The 19,252-nt window shown below is 36.2% G+C and overlaps 1 protein-coding gene across 5 annotated transcripts in view; it reads left to right on the top strand.

Annotated features, from left to right (window-relative positions):
- Window positions 1-19,252, top strand: part of ash1 (histone-lysine N-methyltransferase ash1) — a 261,636-nt gene that overhangs the window by 1,280 nt on the left and 241,104 nt on the right. For all 5 annotated transcript variants that reach the window (XM_081733560.1, XM_081733563.1, XM_081733564.1 and 2 more), the window contains exons 2-4: window positions 11,107-11,227; window positions 13,476-13,554; window positions 14,341-14,495. In XM_081733560.1, the coding sequence (XP_081589686.1) occupies window positions 14,373-14,495 (123 nt within the window). In that variant the 5' untranslated portion in view covers window positions 11,107-11,227; window positions 13,476-13,554; window positions 14,341-14,372. The remainder of the gene's footprint in view (window positions 1-11,106; window positions 11,228-13,475; window positions 13,555-14,340; window positions 14,496-19,252) is intronic.

Raw genomic sequence — 19,252 nt, forward strand, 5'->3', positions numbered from 1 at the left:
CAAAAATAATGAAGAAAACCTTTTAAATTTTTGTGAAGCCCACGGAGTACTGAATTTAAGTGAAATGTAACAATGTTTAATACTTTAAGCACTGTTTTTGTATGTTGCAAAGTCCAAGGGCAACTTCAGACTGGAGGGGCAACTCTAAACTTAAGCCGAAATTTTGTTTCAGTCACGGCTTTACAGTACCATTCTTTCATAACTGATAATAGCATATTACGAGTGTACCGGATTTTCAGTCTTTTTTCTTTCATTGGTGTACCTATTTTGTTTAGTCGTTTGTTTAAAAATAATACTGAAGTTTTATTGTGTAGCTAATAAATGCGTAGTCGTTCGTAACGGTGACATATTTTCCTAAAGACTCGTACATTAGAACGCTAAATGAAATACCATAGACAGAAGATAGTGTGGTGCGAATAATCTATAGTGCTGTGAGAGTTGATCTTGCATGATAGTATGAGCATCCGCGAACTGCAGCGGCTTTTAAGTCTCGGTCGTGGTTTGGTACTCATGCTGATAATAGACCTGTCGGATGACTTAGTATCTCACCCAAATTCATCGTCCACTCCGGAGCCGATAGTGTGACTTACAGTGAGCCGTAGTAAACGTCATCGTTTATGCATATACTCACCATCGCTGACGCGCCCAGCTACACATGCCCACATTCGCTGATGCTCGACCTCCCTATTTATTGCGTTTTTGCCTTGTAGTGACCACCTGGCACAAGTTGATTCTTGTTTTATGCATTGTAGTTTTTATGTCATAGGTACATACTGTATTTATACTCATCACAATTATAAATAACGAACCGTAATCACTACGAAGTGATCTAGAGTCACTGCCTAGTGATTTGGGGAGAAAGAGAATCATACCCGACCTGGGATCTGTCCTTTCTAAGCATGTGTACTTCTTTCGTAAGTACGCTAAATACAAAAACTTAAACTGCATATATGAAAAGTGGATGGTTTATGGCGGTAATTGTTAATTGTAACTGTTTAACCTGACTTCCCATGCTGTAGAAGTTTTGTATTAATAATAGCTTGCACTAGTAGTAGGATTAGGGTAACTAGAAATGAAACATCAGAAGTACAGTGTCTGTTACAAATGATTGCAAATTAGTTTTCATATTTTATCAAGGCCTTTGTGGCACAGAGTTGGTTCAAGATGTTAGGGATAAGGTTAGGTTAGGTATCACATTTCTCTACCTACTTTCTGGCAATTAACCCTGTTTAAATTCCGAGTATGCCATAATTTGCGCAGTATAGTTTTCCATCATATCTATTTACAGCAAGTAGGCTAATTTGACCTTTATAGCGACTGCAAATATACATTTGTGTTTGTGACGTTTTTTTCGGTTGCGGCACCCTACACCTCGAGATATCGCAGCTTGATTTTACGATTCCTAAATTCGAACACTAGTTACGGTCTTGGGGACTAGTGAGGCTCAGTAATACAACACTCTCTTTTGGTGTGAAATCTGTGGTTTGTTCACAAATTTTGTAAATTTGTAGTACACAAAATTTTGTTTGCGTGTTCTATCTCGTCGTATGTTTTCATTTCCCCAACTGTCGAACAGTGATATTTTTACGAGTACGGTCTCTAACGTACCACTCCATAATTGCGGGATGTTAGAAAGATTTAATTTCATGTAAAAGATTTTTAAAAAAAATTAAAAACAGTTTTTCAGTTATATAAATCATATCTTCTGATAATTCTGTTGGGTATCATTTAGTTTCTGCACCAGATCATTTTGGTAGTGGTTAGGTTAGGTTTGATTCCTAGTAATTGTGTACAACGGCTTACTATAAGTCGTAGTATGGACCCATTAACGTGGGCATTACGTAACGAAGGTTAAACAGTGAACTTCATTTAGTTATAATTGATTGATTGGTTATTGTGGTTAATGGGAAAGTCGGCAATGAATCTATTCCATAATTCATTTATTAGCGTATATCACGCATCTACACGAATTTTTGTGTCAGATGGTTTCAGTATTCGCGTGTCAATGAAATCTAAATGATACAAAGTAGAACCGTTCATATTTGGGTCGACCTTATGTATCTTATACCATCTATCAGCAATTATTCGTTTGTCTTCCATTTTATTTGTATACGGTTGAATTTTTATATATTTACCATTCTTGTTCCTAAGCCTTTTGCCAGCCAATCGATTCATATTTACTTCTGGCTCGGGATGGAGAAACTGTTCAAGTAAAATTCTGAGTTTTAGAAGGAATCTTACATGTAATCTGTGTTATATTGACTTGTCTCTGGCGAACACGACTGGAATTCAGCTTTAACATAGTATAAAGGTAAAAGAAGAATGAACGGAGTAGCGCATCTGTAACTCGACTTTCCATGCTGTAATATTCCTATAATTTGGATGTTAGAGAAGTCTGATAATATCGTGGAATATTTGGTAGGTCCTATTAGCTTTCAAACTCCTTACTCACGATTGGCTTAAGTCGAGTTGTACAGTTCTGTCTCTCACACAACTTCTCCTGGTAGCTTAGTTTTTCTTAAAACCTATCAAAATGTTGGGATTGGGACATGATAGAGGCAAAGTGATTGCTGTCGTACTTATGCGAAGACGGCCAAACATCCTTCGTTGTAGTAGCCTCACGAGCGGCCTAACATGAAATTAGCACCAATACCGATTCTGAGATGTAACGAATCATTGATTATGGGTAGAGAGGTCTGCGCAGGTTCAAAACATCGCATCCGCAACATCTCCATGTGCAATAAAGAGATAAGAGATAGATATGTTCAGCTTATTTATTCTGCGTATAACGATTATAATTTTAAAAATATTTCCTAAGATGATAATTGGAAATACATACTTTGGTGATTTTTAATACTATGATGTAATATTGATCAATTCGGAAGTCAACACTAAATACAGTCCCATCCAGTTGTAAGTAACTGCACAGCTGACCATAATAGGTCTTCTGTTTCAATGACCATCTACCAAAAAAAGGACGAATTAGATGAAGAACATCACATTGAAATTTGTATGAATCAAAGTCATTAACATGTCACCTGTGATATAGATCAAAAGCGAGGTGAGTGTTTGGCCCAGAATCGCAAATATTAATTCGGCAGTCCAGATGTATCGGAAGAAATCATAACCTTTCAAATAGCTGAACCTGTTACCACTGAATACCGTACGAATTTAACCTGTACCATATAATCCTTGTCATGAAATAAGTGACATTTCTTAATTCTAGAGAACGTTTAGGTCAGATGACATGAGCAGTGTATATAGCAAGACTTACAAATGACAAATACATTTCTTCTATGAATCGTAATACAGAAATATCTTTCGAAAAATTACAACTGGATAACCCCAGAAAATTTTTCTACAAATACGAAGTTGCAGTTAGCGTTTATACATAATTGAAAAACTTTCTTATTTTGAATGAAGTAAAAGTCATGTTTGTGGAATATATATAATGAGTCAGTGACGGTAATTATGAGACAGATTTCACAACTTTTCCACGTTACTCAGGTTACATTAGTTTTGAAAATAGTTGGGGGGCGCGGTGGCTCAGTGGTAGAGCGTTCACCTCTGGTGCTTGGGGTCCCGGGTTCGATCCCAGCCCCCGCCAAGTGAACTTTGTGGTGGACAAACACCGTGCTCGTGGGTTTTCTCGGGGTTCTCCCGTTTCCTCCCACTTTCTTCATTCCACCATTTCACTCATCTCTCATAATCACCGTCTCCTTTAGCCTAGCCGGCATAATCGTGGGACGTAAAACTCAAAGATTTCATTTCATTTCATTTTTGAAAATAGTTAACCTAGGCAGCAGTTTATGGTGCCAATACAGTAATAATTTGCAGCCAAGAAATTCCCTGTCAATCTTATAAGTTGATGAGTAATGTCAAATTTGTGCTGTGTCATAATTTCACTCCAAAAGGGTAATTATGAGACACCGGCTGGGTAATTAAGACCTGTTTCCCCAGCTTTCTGTATGTGATATTGAGGTATGAAGGAGTCCACTTGTGAGTGAAAGAAGTCTTCTTTATTTTGTGTTTATTACATAAATATATATACAAATATTTCGCTGAGTTACAAGAAAATAAGGAAGAAAGTGTAAATAGCTATGATCATAATCTAACCTTTTTTGAGTTGATATAATAGGCCTATAGGCTAGTAGCCTATATTAGGTAGTTTTAGGTTGCAAAACAGGCTTATGAAACAAATTTAGAACAAGTTCTATGCTGTGCACTGAAAAACTACTGAGGCTACTTCCATTTCTTTATATTTTAGTATATTGATATACAGTCTACTATCCATTTCATAAAAATAGGCCCCTGACTTCGCGGTGCTGCCCTGACGTTCACTCAAAACTTATATTGCATTGTCGTACCTTGTTAGACTTGTTGGAATGTTGTCTTTTCAATATTTAAGACATAAAAAAATTCTTTGTACTCTGTAGTGAAAAACAAATAGAAATTGATGAAAACGTGCGTATTTTATGGTACTTTTTTGGTAGACTAATGTTTATAGGACTATATCTCGGAAAGGAGATCACATGAAATAATTCCCTGTATACGATATGTAGGTCTTATCGTATCTTTGTGTCTTAAGTATTGAAAAGCCAACATTCCGACAATGCAATATAAGTCTTGAGTGAACGACAGGGCAGCACCGCGAAGTCAGGCCCCTATCTTTATGGAATGGGTAGTAGGCTGTTTTCAACAAAATAATGTGCAGCGCTTGAAAAATCTTGATTGCAAGTACTATTTAGCCTAAAATATCTACTAGCAAGGCTATTTTGCAGTCACAGTGTCTTTACTCGCTAAATATAAAAAAGTACTCGCCACTGGTGAGCAGTCGAGTGAAGTTTTCAAAGCCTCGAAGTGTAGGTCTAAAATTTTGAAAGTTACTAAGAAACAAGATTATAGGACTGTCCAAACTACACAGTACAGCGTTTTCTAAACTTAACATACTAGGATACATAGGCAGATTCCAGTTATTTCTCAAATACATTAATCTAGCATGCGTCTCATAATTACCCTCCATATAAGCAAAATGAGACACAACAACAAAAACATTTGTAACTGAAACGAAAGCCCAAAGGACAAATTCAACTTAACTTATAACTGCTGACCTACCAGGCTTCCACTAACACCCACTGTTTTTACAGTGATGTTACTGCACGAGTAGATATAAATGTTAGTGATAGGATTTCAAATTTCAAAACATTTATTTTGTATAAGTTTGTTAAAAAAAATAGTACATCCAAACTTTTGTAGAAACTTAAGAATGTAGACAGAGCATTGTGAAGGATGTTACTAAATGCCTGTGCTCTTAATTTGTATTTATCCTACAGTGGTTGAAGATCAGTGAGGGGTGTCTGATAATTACCCTCACTGTATATATATATATATATATATATATATAGGGTGTTCATTTATTATGTAGCTAAAACCCACTGGTGAAATCCTCTCCCCTAAACAAAAGAGCCGATTTGGACACAGCGAAAACCACGTTGTTTCAAAGTTACGCGATGCCGAAAACGAACAAAGTGTAACTTAGAGGCTGCCTAGCTCGAAAACTCATATTAAAGGCGATTAAAGAAATATCACAGGAACTAGTACACTCTCTATCTAAATATCCATGTTTCCGAGTTAGATCGTACCGGCGCAACGAATTTTATAGAGGGAGCTGGGATATTGGAACCCTGATTTTTTTTAGCACGGATAGGATAAATGAAGGTATCTTTATTAGAAAATGTCTAATTATCGGTTTATTAAGCTGTTATGTCGTGTACATGCGTATTATCATTTGTAAATTTCCCATTATCACTAATTTTAAAATTGCAATTATGCAACCACACATAACACAGATTAACATCAAAGAAAAATGGTTGATCATACTTGCAAACCAAATTCTAACACTGCATATTATTTAATGACAGTGATCTAAGCAAGATAAATGTAATTCAAAGAAAAGCTGATAAACAAATGATTGCAGAGATACAGTAATCCGAAATGCTGTGAAAACGAACATCAGGGCAAAGGATTCGAAAAACTATTTACCGAAGAGCATGTGTATCATGGTATCTTCACTGACATCTCACTTTTTCTATACAATAGTACATACAGTAGATATTGCGAGTAAATGATGAAAGAAATGGTAGAATGAAAAGTTCGAGGAAACGGGAGATCTCGAGTAAGCCCATTAACACGATGTCCACCACGAATTTACGTACTATAACGTATTAATAGAATATACTTCTTTTGTATTCTGTATACTACGCTAAACAAGAATTCAGGTAACAATAATAATTATAACATGCTCTATTTGTCCTCCGTCAACTTCAACACAGTACTCTGCACGATTTGACAGTGATTCAGATACACGATTGAAACCCATAGGCATATTACGAATCATCGCAAATCTATCACGAATTCTTTGCCTCAGTTCGTGTATTTTATTTTGTACAGTACTTTTGAAGTGTCCCACAAATTAAAAAAAAATCCAAAGGATTTAGGTCAGAGGAGCGAGAATGCCACGATATTGGTCTTCCTCGTCCTGTTCATCTGTCTTGGAAGTCTGTCTGCTGATCAAGAAATACATAAAAATCTCGCAGAAAATGTGGTGGAGTACCATCGTGCATAAACCGAAGTTGAGACTTTCTCGAGAAAGGAACGTTTTTCAACCATTCCGGAAGATTTTGTTGAAGGAATTACAGATATGTTGCACCTGTGAAACGTTATGACAAAATTTATGTCCCCCAATATGTCTGCCCATACATTTTTCGAGACTTGATGTTGGTGTCAGGTAGGTAAATTTGCGTTAGGATTTTCTTCTGCCCGTTGTTGTTCGTTTTGCATGTTAACTCACGTGAACTCAACGTCATCAGTAAATACGATTAATGAAGAAAACAGAGGGTTTTCTACACATCCATTAAGATACCACTCGCAAAATTATTTTCGCGGAGGATAGTCTCTTTCTTTTTATTTTTTGCACATGGTGCAAATGGTAGGGACACAGTTATTTGCAAAACACTTTCCACACAGTCCCATGGGAAATACCTAGCATTGCTAGCCGTTTTGTAGTGATACAAGAATCTTTAATTATATGAAGAATTCTGTCTTCTCGATCAGGAGTCAAGACTGCCCGAGGACGCCCAACTGAACCATATGTAGCACACACATGCCGTATCTATAGCGGCAGAAGTATTACGGTTGGGAAGGACACGATTTGGAAAATATTCATGAGACAGTCGTTGTGCTTCATGTGTGTTCCCATAAGTACGGCCATACATGAGATGCATATCTGCCGCTTCATTAAACATGTACGCCTACATTGATCCCATTTCAGTAACACTAAACACGAGATGAACATACACAAAAACATCTAAAGCCACGCTCTACACCATGTGTTCTATTCAACTAAACTGCAACACCGTGTGCGTGTGTTTTCTCGGGGTTCTCCCGTTTCCTCCCACTTTCTTCATTCCACCATTTTCATTCATTACTCATCACCGTCTCCTTTAGCCTAACCGGCATAACCGTGGGACGTAAGACTCAAAAATTTCATTTCATTTCATTTTCAACTAAACTGCCTACGAGGATTTCAGGAAAATCTAACACGCCTACTAGAGAATGATACCAAGTGCGTCTATTCAGATGAAACAAGTGCAAGTGTGTGCTCCAAATACAACAATACCAGGTTTGTTTACCAAATACAAGGTTTGTTTACTATGTTTATGATCTCTATACAGAAATTGCTTAATGTACTTTTTCCCTTGTTATTCAGAGTTCAATGAGGTTTCGGAATCCTCAAAATCATTTTTATTTGATCTCGAAAAAAATAGTGTACAATTGAATGGTCTTAATGAGTTAGAAAATGTGTCCCTTTAAAGAAATGAAACGTCAGAAAGCGAGACAATGGGACTTCCTCTAAAGGTGTTAATTTGCATTCAAATCTAACCTTACTCTCACGAAAATACCAATATCTCGTCTGCACCTAATTTTACTTACTCCCTTTCCTCTTATTTTCCTATTTCACAGATGTTACCGTAATCATTCACTTGCAACGTTCACTTAACTCCTGAGCCTTAAGCATAGAAATTGTGACATTAAATGTAAGCTTTCATTTGTTTCCATTTTTACCATTCTAAATTGTATTTACGTACTCACACAAGTAGAACAAACTGTCATCTTAAATACGTCATTTTCGTTTCTGTTCTTAATAATTTTCCATGTTCATTTTGACCCGTGCGCACATGCATACTTTATGAACATAATCGTAACATTCTTCTAAACTACACGACCTACGCTCTTCGCTAGGTTGTTTTTCGAATCCTTTGCTCCGATGTCCGTTCTGACATTTCGGATTTCTGTATCTCTGCAATTATTTGTTTACATCTTTTATTTGTATGACATTTGTCTTGCTTAAATCACAGTCATCAAATGACATTTAGTGTTAGAATTTGGTTTGCAAGTGTGATCAGCCACTTTTGATGTTAAACTGTGTTATATGTGTTTGCATAATTGCAGATTTTAAAATTAGTGATAATGTGAAATTTACAAATGATAATGTCATGTACACGACATAACAGCTTAATAAACCAATAATTAGAAATTTTCTAATAAAGATACCTTCATTTATCCTATCCGTGCTAAAAAAATCAGGGTTCCGATACCCCAGCTCCCTCTATAAAATTCGTTGCGCCGGTACGATCTAACTCTGAAACATGGATATTTAGATCGAGAGTGTACTAGTTCCTGTGATATTTCTTTAATCGCCTTTAAAATGTCTTATAGTTTTCGAGCCAGGCAGCCTCAAAGTTACACTTTCTTCGTTTCCGGCATCGCGTAACTTTGAAACAACGCGGTTTTCGCCCTATGTTCATACGGGCTCTTTTATTTGTTTAGGTGAGAGGCTTTCACCAGTTGATTTTGGTTACATAATAAATGAACACCCTGTATATCTATCTATCTATGTATATAATATGTTTCTTTGTGTGTGTGTTGAAATTGCTGTAAAACAAGTATAATTCGTTGTCAACATTGTGAGATGAAATGTATGAATCATGGGCTATGGTCAAAGAAACGTTGGGTCATAATGTTCGAGGAGAAAAGTTGATAGATAATGATTAAAAAAAAAGCCTAGAACGTTGTATTTTAATTTATGGGAATCAAGAACTTTAAATTTTTTGTTTTAATTTTTAAGATTTTGAATAGACACATATTTATAGTAATGTGTAAACGTACTGTGAACTTAACTACTTTGTCTAATATTTGATGCACCTGGTTATTTTAAATACTGTTAGAGGTTTGGAAATGAATCACAGGCACAGCGTTGGCGATATCTTTTTGCAAGATGATACATGGAAGTGCGGAGCATGAGAAGCACCAATCGGTTTTCAGACCTCGTTGTGCTTTGGTGGAGGCCCGGAGTACGACGGTTGCCATGACCAGGGGATCCACATTAGGTTCTTTTCTTTCAGGCCATTATTTGTAGCACCGACAATAGTTTATAGTTGAGCGGGTTCAGATCCGGGCTGCTAGAGGCCAACCTGATATGGAGGTGAAGTCGGAGACGGTGGCCCGTAGCCACCCCCTGTGTTTGACCGCGCCTTGTGCTCGGGAACAAATCCTGTTGGAAGGTCCAAGTTGGTTGGGAATCATGGTGGTACTCATTGGTTTCACAGAGGGCTCGAACACTGTGGTTTGGTACATAGTAGCCTATATTTTCACCTCTTGCTTACTAAAATAGAGCTATGTTGTGCCGTTGAAGCTCACACTCCAGTAAACCGTAACTGATGCTGGGTGATGGGACTTTTACACCGTGGAAACACCTACAGTAAGCAGCTTGCACTGATTTTGATGCGTACACACGGTCGTTTTGATCATTAAGGACTGCTCAGCTGAAACAGCTTCTCGTCCGCAAAATGAATTTCCCGGTGACCGTTTTTTCTGCGTAACGCTTGTGGAGACAAACTTCCACACTCTCTGCTGGTGTAATGTATTTGCCAGGAAGTGATTTGTACGTTATTTAAAGCCTCGTGAGTTCCAGGTCTTGATTGAGACCTGGTTAATCTTAACATGGACATCTCTCGGAGCATCTTTGATTGTATCCTGACAGGATTTTTCCGAAGCCTTGCAACTACGGCTTTAACTGCCTGTGACGTTATCGCTGTGCTCGGTCTACCAGTATACTGCTGGTCATTGTTTCATTGTAATTGGGTGGGCGGTGGATAAATCGTTCACTGATTTACAGGGGTTTCAGGATGGCGAAGCTGCATGGTGGTGGCATTCCCACCTTGTGTAACACTATGACTGCAACACAAATCTCGTAGTTGCCCTATTCCATCGTTACACGTTCCAATTGCTACTTGTCTGACCGTGGAATAAACAACTTTGGGACTACTTTGCCCACGATACTCAGATTGAAATAATTTGGTACTATTAAATATTGTAATTTCGTAGTACGGTTAAAGAGAGTGCAATCACTGAAGTTTAATGTACTAATAATGTTTAATCGTAGATACAAAAATATAACAGCAAATAAAAACTAACACAACATTAGAAATGTTCTCAGAAATCTTCTGGGTAAGTGTTCCACAAAACTTTCAAAAGGAAGATGACTACCAGACTGTATGTTAAATTCGATGATTATACGCTTTAACTTGCTGAGGGATTTTCAAAACATGTAAATGTTTACATTGTATAGTAAATACTTAGCTAACTTACGAAGAAGCATCATCAAAATGATTATTTGCTTTTAGTGCACATGAAACACTACAAGTTAAATTGTAAGTGAGATGAAGTGTACGTAAATTCCCAGATGTGCCAAAGAAGGTGTTAGGGAACAACGAAATAGCACTGTTGATAGTAAATTAAATATTACGCACAGTAAATAAAAGGGTGTTTACAATTTATTATGAACATACGACAATTCATATCCTTTATTAATTTATTTATTATTCGTAGTAGTTAAATAAATATATAAAATTGTTTTCTGTCCTGTCATTACAAAGTCGTGTTCAATAATGATGCTGATAATTTAAGGTAGCTCTTTTTGTACAGATCATAAACTTAAATGATTCATATCAAAGTATTTCAAGAGAAAATGTTACTTTCTTTCAGTCTCGTGTGTGCTAAAAGCAAGATTTTTATGGAACTGTAATAATCGCCAGCCTCTGGAAACCAGTCTTCAGAGGAGGAGGGAGAGTTTACCAGTGTGATTGCTTTTTCCTGAATTCGGCAGGTAAAGGAACAATTATTTGCTTATTATAATCTTGTTTTGTCAGAGGTATTGATAATTGCATTTTTTTAAAATCCCATTCTTGTATAACGTTAAAAATATTGTGCTCCTCTGTTAATGGAGAATTCCGTAATCTATTGTTGAACTGTAGCATCACTTTGATTTTCAGTATTTGTAAAAATCATTCTAAATTATAAAGTTCAATGTCCAAAGATCAATTAGGCTAATGCACTAGCAACAAGGAAGAAAAACTTGAACTTTAAGAACAATACGAAGGCATTATACTCAAACAGACTGTAAGTGCAAACGCATGAATATGTTGTAACGTGAAAATATTATGAAACAACTGACATTATAATTTCCTGTGTTTTCAAAGAACGCTTAGTAGAATCACGAGTTGTCAAAATTTCATTTGATGCACACATATTGAGCAAGCCATGAGGTGTCAAACCATCTGATGTCAAAATAATAAAGAAAGGAACCGATTCAAAAATGAGAAGAACAATGAATTAATATTTATAAGCAACTAAGGTCACTGCGCTGATGTCAGTAGTTGAACGTTGAATCTAATGTCAGGTATTCTAAGTGCCATTCTCTTCGTGATTTGGGGGCGCGGTGGCTCAGTGGTAGAGCGTTCACCTCTGGTGCTTGGGGTCCCGGGTTCGATCCCAGCCTCCGCCAAGTGAACTTTGTGGTGGACAAACACCGTGCTCGTGGGTTTTCTCGGGGTTCTCCCGTTTCCTCCCACTTTCTTCATTCCACCATTTCACTCATCTCTCATAATCACCGTCTCCTTTAGCCTAACCGGCATAACCGTGGGACGTAAAACTTAAAGATTTCATTTTTTTCTCTTCGTGATTTGAGAAATCATATGTTAAAAATCATCCTGTCATTACAGAGTTTCTGCAGACCTGGACAGTCAGGGAAATTTCCCAGATATGTATCTTACGAATAAAGAAACTGAAAACAGGGTGCACCTGATTTCTAGTAGTTAGAAAATGCATGTTTTTAAATTTTAAAAGTGACGTTTAAAATTTTAGGTGCCAATATTAATTTTGCAAATAGTTTGTATTAGCCGTGTTGTCAATATGTTGTACAGAACATTCAATTGTAATTCCATATAATCAGTATACGTGTAATACGCATATTGTTATAGTCCACGAAGCAATTTGAATTTAAACAATAGAAATTGAAACAAGAATATCAAAATATGACATAATAAACATTTGTGGGAAGGTTTATATACAGGGTTCCCACGGACCTGGAAAATCAGGGAATTTGGGTTTTGTCAGGGAAATTATTGAGAAGTTCTTTAATGTCAGGGAAACAAAGTAGTTATTTTCGATAATGAAGGTAGCTTTGAAGTAATAAGGTTATTTGGGATTTAGAGATCAGTCAACACAACAATATAGAATAGGTTACAGACGCATTAAGTTATATCAAGGTATCTTGGGTCGTGACTTATGGTTAGGTTCTTAAGTCTGAAATCGGTTGATTTCTGCTACATCATCTTGAATCCCATAATGTAGACAGTGTGTTGTCTAGGTTCCCAGATCGACCCGTTTATACGTATGTTCAAACATAATTCTTAGACACATGTGTCCTTTTCTGTTTTTGTGTGTTAAGGGTATTCTCCAGTAGTTTCACATAAATTTCATCTTCGAAGCGAGATCATGAAACTTCTCAATGGCTGCCCATATTCATACCATAATTGTATGATCACGCATCATTTCCGCACAGGTGTATCAGTTTTGTTCGAAAAACTATGCACTCATTGTGGTTTCATATAAATGTTGTTAGGATCTGATGATAATCACCTGAGCTAGACCATAAAACTTCTCAGCAGTTGATAGTATTTAATATCGTAATTAACCGACTTCATTGGCAATTAACTGTGTTCCATCTGATTTAATTTGTCTGTAACACCTTTTCATGTCACAATCAGGATTGTGACTCCTGCTGCAGAACAGTTTAAAAACAGATAACTGTCAAATGTTTTAATAATAACTATTTGGTTTATTTATTATTTGATTTAATATTATTGTTTTATATTTTATGAAACGGTATTAACGATGGACTACTATTTGTAACTTTACTAAAACATCCTTTATGTCCCTATTTCTGTTCTGTTGTTCCTTGCAATGAAAATAAGCTTTATATAAGATAGGACTGGACTGTTGTCTCAGAGTTTTCTTTGTGGAGATTATATTCGATTAAAATTTAGTAACATATATTTATTTTTTTCTCTTAGGATACAGCGTTCATGTGGTTCACGCTAGGTAAACTCTCTAGTATTGGAGCTACAGCCCGAAGTAATGTACAAGGAAAAGGTGAGGAAATACTATGATTTAGCCATTAAAAATATATTACTGAAGCTTAATATCTTACTTATCAAGAAAGTATAGGTCAAGGGACTGTTGCATATGTTTGTGTTGTTTCCAATTACAGGCCTAAATCTGATATATTTAATTATAAAAGTTTTCTTCAAATGGCTAAATAGCGTAAGTGGAAGTCCTACGTTCGGTTGTAGCGCGAAGAAAAGTCTCTTGGAACTTCTGTGCTTTAGTGATTTTGCATTCATGAGTAAACAGATTAATTAAATGGGCAATTTACTACCAGTTTGATAAAATTCAGTTACATTTCTGGGTTAAATACTTAAATATATATATATATTGTTAAACCAGAAATTGCACAAGATAAGTGCTGATGTAAAGTCGAAAAATTATCAAATCATGAAACAGGAGGTTATTTGCAATTTGCATATTAGTAATAATACATTTTGTCTACCATCCACCTCATTAGCTTCCGTTTTACAGTTTTCACATTTTTTCAGAGCCGTTCTATTTGATCTTCAAGGAAATAAAGATTTAAAATACGGAAATAAGACATAGGAAGTATATGGCCCATGGGTTGCTAGGATTTGTAAAAGAACTCGAATGGTACGACTTCACTACTTTTGATAGATACCTTTAAAATCAACTAAAACAGTTCACGTAACATGACATGTTTGCGTGTAGGCATTACAACTGGCAGGTCTTTTGATTACTAGACATTTTCTACTATAATTCTTTCCAGTGTGAATTTTATGTAGCAATATGCTTATTCTTTCTATTTAGGTACTATTCAATCATGACCTCGTAAAAGCTGTATGGATTTACAGCTGTACATTATGCCACATCAGGAAAAGGCTGTACCAGGGTTTTCTAGCATCCAATATGCGGGAAGTGATGAAGTTTCTCCAAGGAGGGTTAACAGTGCCGATGTTAAGAAGGTAAGTTTCTCTTCAATACTATGCAAATCAATGTGGCTCAGTTAATATTGATCTCACTTCAGAATGCGTCGTAATATCGGCATTAAAATTACCGAACTATCTAGATCGGATCTCGTTAAAAACCTCAGTTGCTAATCCAACTTACATCTCACCGACTTTTACCTACCAGTTTTGGAATTGAACCCTGACATTGTCAAGGGTTCTAATACTATTCTTTTAGTAAAGCCAAGTTCATAGCTTGCATTTCTGCATTCCCCCACCGCCCCCAAGTGAAATTTTCAAAACGTAGTTGTCCTGTATGAGTATCATATTTCATATAAACAGCACTCCTTTCTTAAATTGATTTATTCAAGAGTTTAAATTACAATTGTAACTTACTTCTACCCAATCCAGTCACACTCTGTTCTGTTTGCTTCTCTTTTCTTTTGTTGTACTGTCGACTCGGGGGGGGGGGGGGGTAGTGTACCGTACGTTTGTGTTTGTCCCACGATTATGCACCGAAGCTAAAGGAGGTTGTGAAGAAAAAGTGGTTAAGGAATTTCGTATTGATGTATTAGCAGTATCGATTTGAGGTACTATTGCACTGGTCTTTGTTACTGTTACGGATTACGAAACCTAAAGGTTCAGCAAAATGTTGATATAATGCCTACCTCCCTAAAATTCATATTTCTTACTTTGATCTACTAATCAATTTCGCACAGGTTTTTAAATTAGAACTCCCGAGGTATTTTCATTCAAATGGCATGTTCCATCCATAGGCGTCTCTCTCTTCCCTTCACGATAACCGGTAATGTAAGCATACTGTGGTTTTTCGTAACTTTTATCCATTTTCTGTTTCTACATTCAATCTTGTTTTCAGCATTTCGTTTTCTTGGATGTGCAATCTTTATTCTTGTCTGATATAATAGGAATACGAAACACAAGTAATGTGCGACTTAGGTTTGTTTACAAAGCATGACATGGGCAATGTTAGTGGAGGAAAATAAAAAAAAGATATAAAGCCTAGTTGAATCATATTTTATTAAAATCGAAAATAAGTAATATATAGCTCGTCCAGCGTTTAGTCTGTACTGTGGCTGCTTATGGGCTTTTGCTTCTGCGTACTTACCCCCTTAAAGAGAACAGATTTCACTACTGTAGTTTATCTTTAAAAATGTTAAATATTTACCGACGATACAAAAATAATTTTCATAACTTCGCTTTTCCTTATAAAGTATGTAATTAGCTTTTAATAGCTAGTTTTTGTTTTTCAAACTTGAAGGGGGAAGACACGATAAGCGTAATGGCTGCTAGAACGTTGCCGATCCATTTGTACGTGACTAAAACTGTCTGCTCAAAGATAGCGTTTCCAACTGCCGAAAAATTTCACCGTAGTGTCAACCTACATTCGTGAGCTCATTAGTATTGTCACTTCCACTGATTTCACGTAGCAAAAAAGAAATAAAAGTACAGCCAGAAAGAATTGAATGAAATCTTTCTGATTTTTGGAAAAAAGTAGAATTTCTTCCATCTCCTTTTCTTTCTTTCTTTTTTTCTATCTCAACCAAAGAGAAATATTTTAATCAAAAAGGAAAGAGAGCAGAAAAGGAGTTGCAGCTTAACATGAGATTCGAACAATTTGTGTCCGCACCTGGAATCGAACCCGTGACCCTTTGCTTACATGGCGACGAGCGTAACCCTCATCCACGGGGGACACTGAATAAAAAGGCAGTAATAATTTCAGGGGATGATCTGCAGGATGATTTTTCAAGTACGAAATTACCATCTCAGGTATTTCAGTTTTAGGTCATTATTATTATTATTATTATTATTATTATTATTATTATTATTATTATTATTTAACAAAGCTACAGCCATAATCCATATTTTTCCAAAACTATTAACTTGCTTTGTATTAAAAATAAACGCTAAGTATGAAACTTCTTAAGGCCTAGCACTGATCCATGAAATTTTTCTCGGTACATCTGAGTTCAATTATTTAGATACAGTATATTCCTCGTCGGGAAGGAAATTTTTAGCGAGAATTACTGTAGGGCACATTTCATATTTCTTCTTTCATCTTTCTTGTATTGAAATTTCTTTGGGAGTTCGAAACTGGCCGATTTTTGTTGGGTTTTATAATAGTATTGGTTTCAGAAACTACACCAGGAAATAGGGAGACGGTTTGTTGCGGTGGGTAGGACTAATTGCTTACCTACTGTATCATCTATTGTCGCGCTAGATGACTCATCTGACTCCAGACAAAATTCTTCTCTGTTGTGTCTGCTATTGTGCAGTGTGTGGCGGAGTGTGGTCTCTGAGCATTCGGCATTTTGTTGATTGTGTTTATTTACGTACTGTGCTGTTCTGGGAACAAAATCGGGTGTGTCTGTGTGTGTATATGTGTGTGAGTGTGTGTTAATATATCAAAATGGAAGAAGTTACAGCCAGCACCTCTTTTAAGCGTAACAGTGGTCAAGTGTTGAAGAGCAAAGAAAGGGCTATTGTTATGAACGTGTTTAATTACTTAAAGCAGAAAAACCCGGGTAAAAGTATAAGCTGGTTCGCGAGTGAAACAGCTGAACCCACGAAAACTTCCAGGACAACTGTTTTCAAAATTCGAAGCGTTGACCTTTAGTAACACCGAACAAGAAGCGATTAAGAAAGAAAATTGCAAAGAACAGTCGATTTGTAAAATATAATAAATTTGTTAACAGTGTGATCAGTCAAAAGGTTTATAAGTTATTCCTTAGAAATTTGCCACCAACACTCAATTCCGTTCTCAAACAGGTGAATTCGGATCAGGGGCGGATCCCGGACCGACCTCTGGGGGGCGGTGGGTTGTCATACTGCTACTTTTAAGGGCTCCAAACTTTGGGATGGGTTTTATTTATATATAAAAAATAAGAAGGTTTTCTCTTCTGGGTAGGGGAGCAATCACGCCCCCCCCCCCCTGGATCCGCCCCTGATTCAGATCCCGATTGGCCGAACTTTAAAAAATCCACGTTCCACGTACGTTTAAAAGAGCTTGAATTTGTTCATGAGAAAAGACAAAGTAAGGCCATGCAGAGGAAATATTGTGTCGTTGCGTCACAAATATCTACGGCAAATAAGAAAATTTCGAAACCAAAATAGAAACATAGTATACATGGGCGAATCGTGGGTAAATATTGGGATAGCCGTGGATAAAGAGTGGAAAGACAAAACATATGGAAGGAATTGATCCTTTGGACTGCAATTGATTCAATGTGATAAGTTGTTTATTATTATTATTATTATTATTATTATTATTATTATTATTATTATTATTATTATTTATTAATCGTCGTGGTGGTGGATATTTTACTACGTGAGTTGGCAACATCAGCCGGCAGTATAATAGAAGCGCGATCTGTTCTGCATTTGTTTTTAAATCTCAACTTGGCATCGCTGTTCCCATAAGACCAACAGTCCACTCTTAACTCTGGATAAGCTATAGATTAAAAAGTTGGCTGGGCGAAAGATGACGTACAGGCAGAGCTTTGCTGAACAATAGACGATGACCAGTCATAAAAGGGTTTTTCCTTGTGGGGAAAACAAGAACGGGAAATGGGCAGAAATTACGAAAATTCACAATATGTTCACATTACTGGTTACTCATACGGACAAGGTAGAGACAGCTAAAAGTGAAACATGCTATTCAAATTTGAAATACCCGAGCAAGCTTTGATCTACTGGTGGATCAAAGAAAGGGAAAATATGAATTTTAGGGAGCTAGGCATTATAATTCTAACTTCATGCACATGCCCCCGGGTTCGATTTCCGGTGGGAAAGCATAAAAGATTTCAATTTCACTGTCGTTTTCTTTCCTTAATCATTCATCTCCCATAACCTAAAGGGCATAAAAATGGGACATTAATAAAAAAAAAAGAAAAAATCCTTTCATTTTTTCACTAAAACAGATACATTTTACAACTTTTCTCTAAACTCTTCATGGGTGGGAGGGAAGTAGTACGAAAGAAAGAAGATCAAAAAATTGCTGTAAAGCGTCCAGTTGAGCGCCAATTTAATATGACACTCGACTGGAGACTCTAGCTGTTCTTCTGTCTTGTACTTTTTTTTTTTCCCTCGCGCAGCATCTGGTAGTCCGTTTTCCGAAACTATGTAGGCCTAGTACATCTTTAAACTAACTATAAATTTGCTAATTTTCTTCATGCTTGAAATAGACAAATAAATAACAGCAATATATATTTAGAATTACTCCTTTGTTATCCTTCGTCAGTAGGACAAGGCTAGTTGCATCATATGGAGGCTATAAATGTTATTTTTTACATGAACTTCTAGTGGATTTATGTAGCCACGTAAATACTAATAAGATTCTGGTAATGCACAAGAATACCTTCTTTAATTTGTATGATAATGTTTTCACTATGTGATAATGTTTTCACTGGTAAGGAATTCCATTTTATATATAAAATAATTCATTCATTCAAGTTTTTTTGTTTAGTACTCAGAAATATTTGAAATGAAGATTTAATACTTACGTGTAAGCAGGGTGGATTGATTTAAATCAGTCTGATTTAAATCACGATTTAAATCAAGATTTAAATCACTTGATTTTTTAAATAAAAATCGCTGATTTAAATCAAATTCCGAAATAAAATAATTTAAAATGAAAATAAGTAAAAATTCCGTTTCTGTTGTATTATTTCGGTTATGGAAGTTAATAATTATAATACAATGAGACTCAAATGTACAGTATGTACAGCATAGTATGAAAACGTGTCATGCACAGGATG

This window comes from Thermobia domestica, chromosome 12 (genome assembly GCF_964235325.1).
Source record: "Thermobia domestica chromosome 12, izTheDome1.hap1.1, whole genome shotgun sequence".
In the NCBI taxonomy this organism is placed as follows: Eukaryota; Metazoa; Arthropoda; class Insecta; order Zygentoma; family Lepismatidae; genus Thermobia; species Thermobia domestica.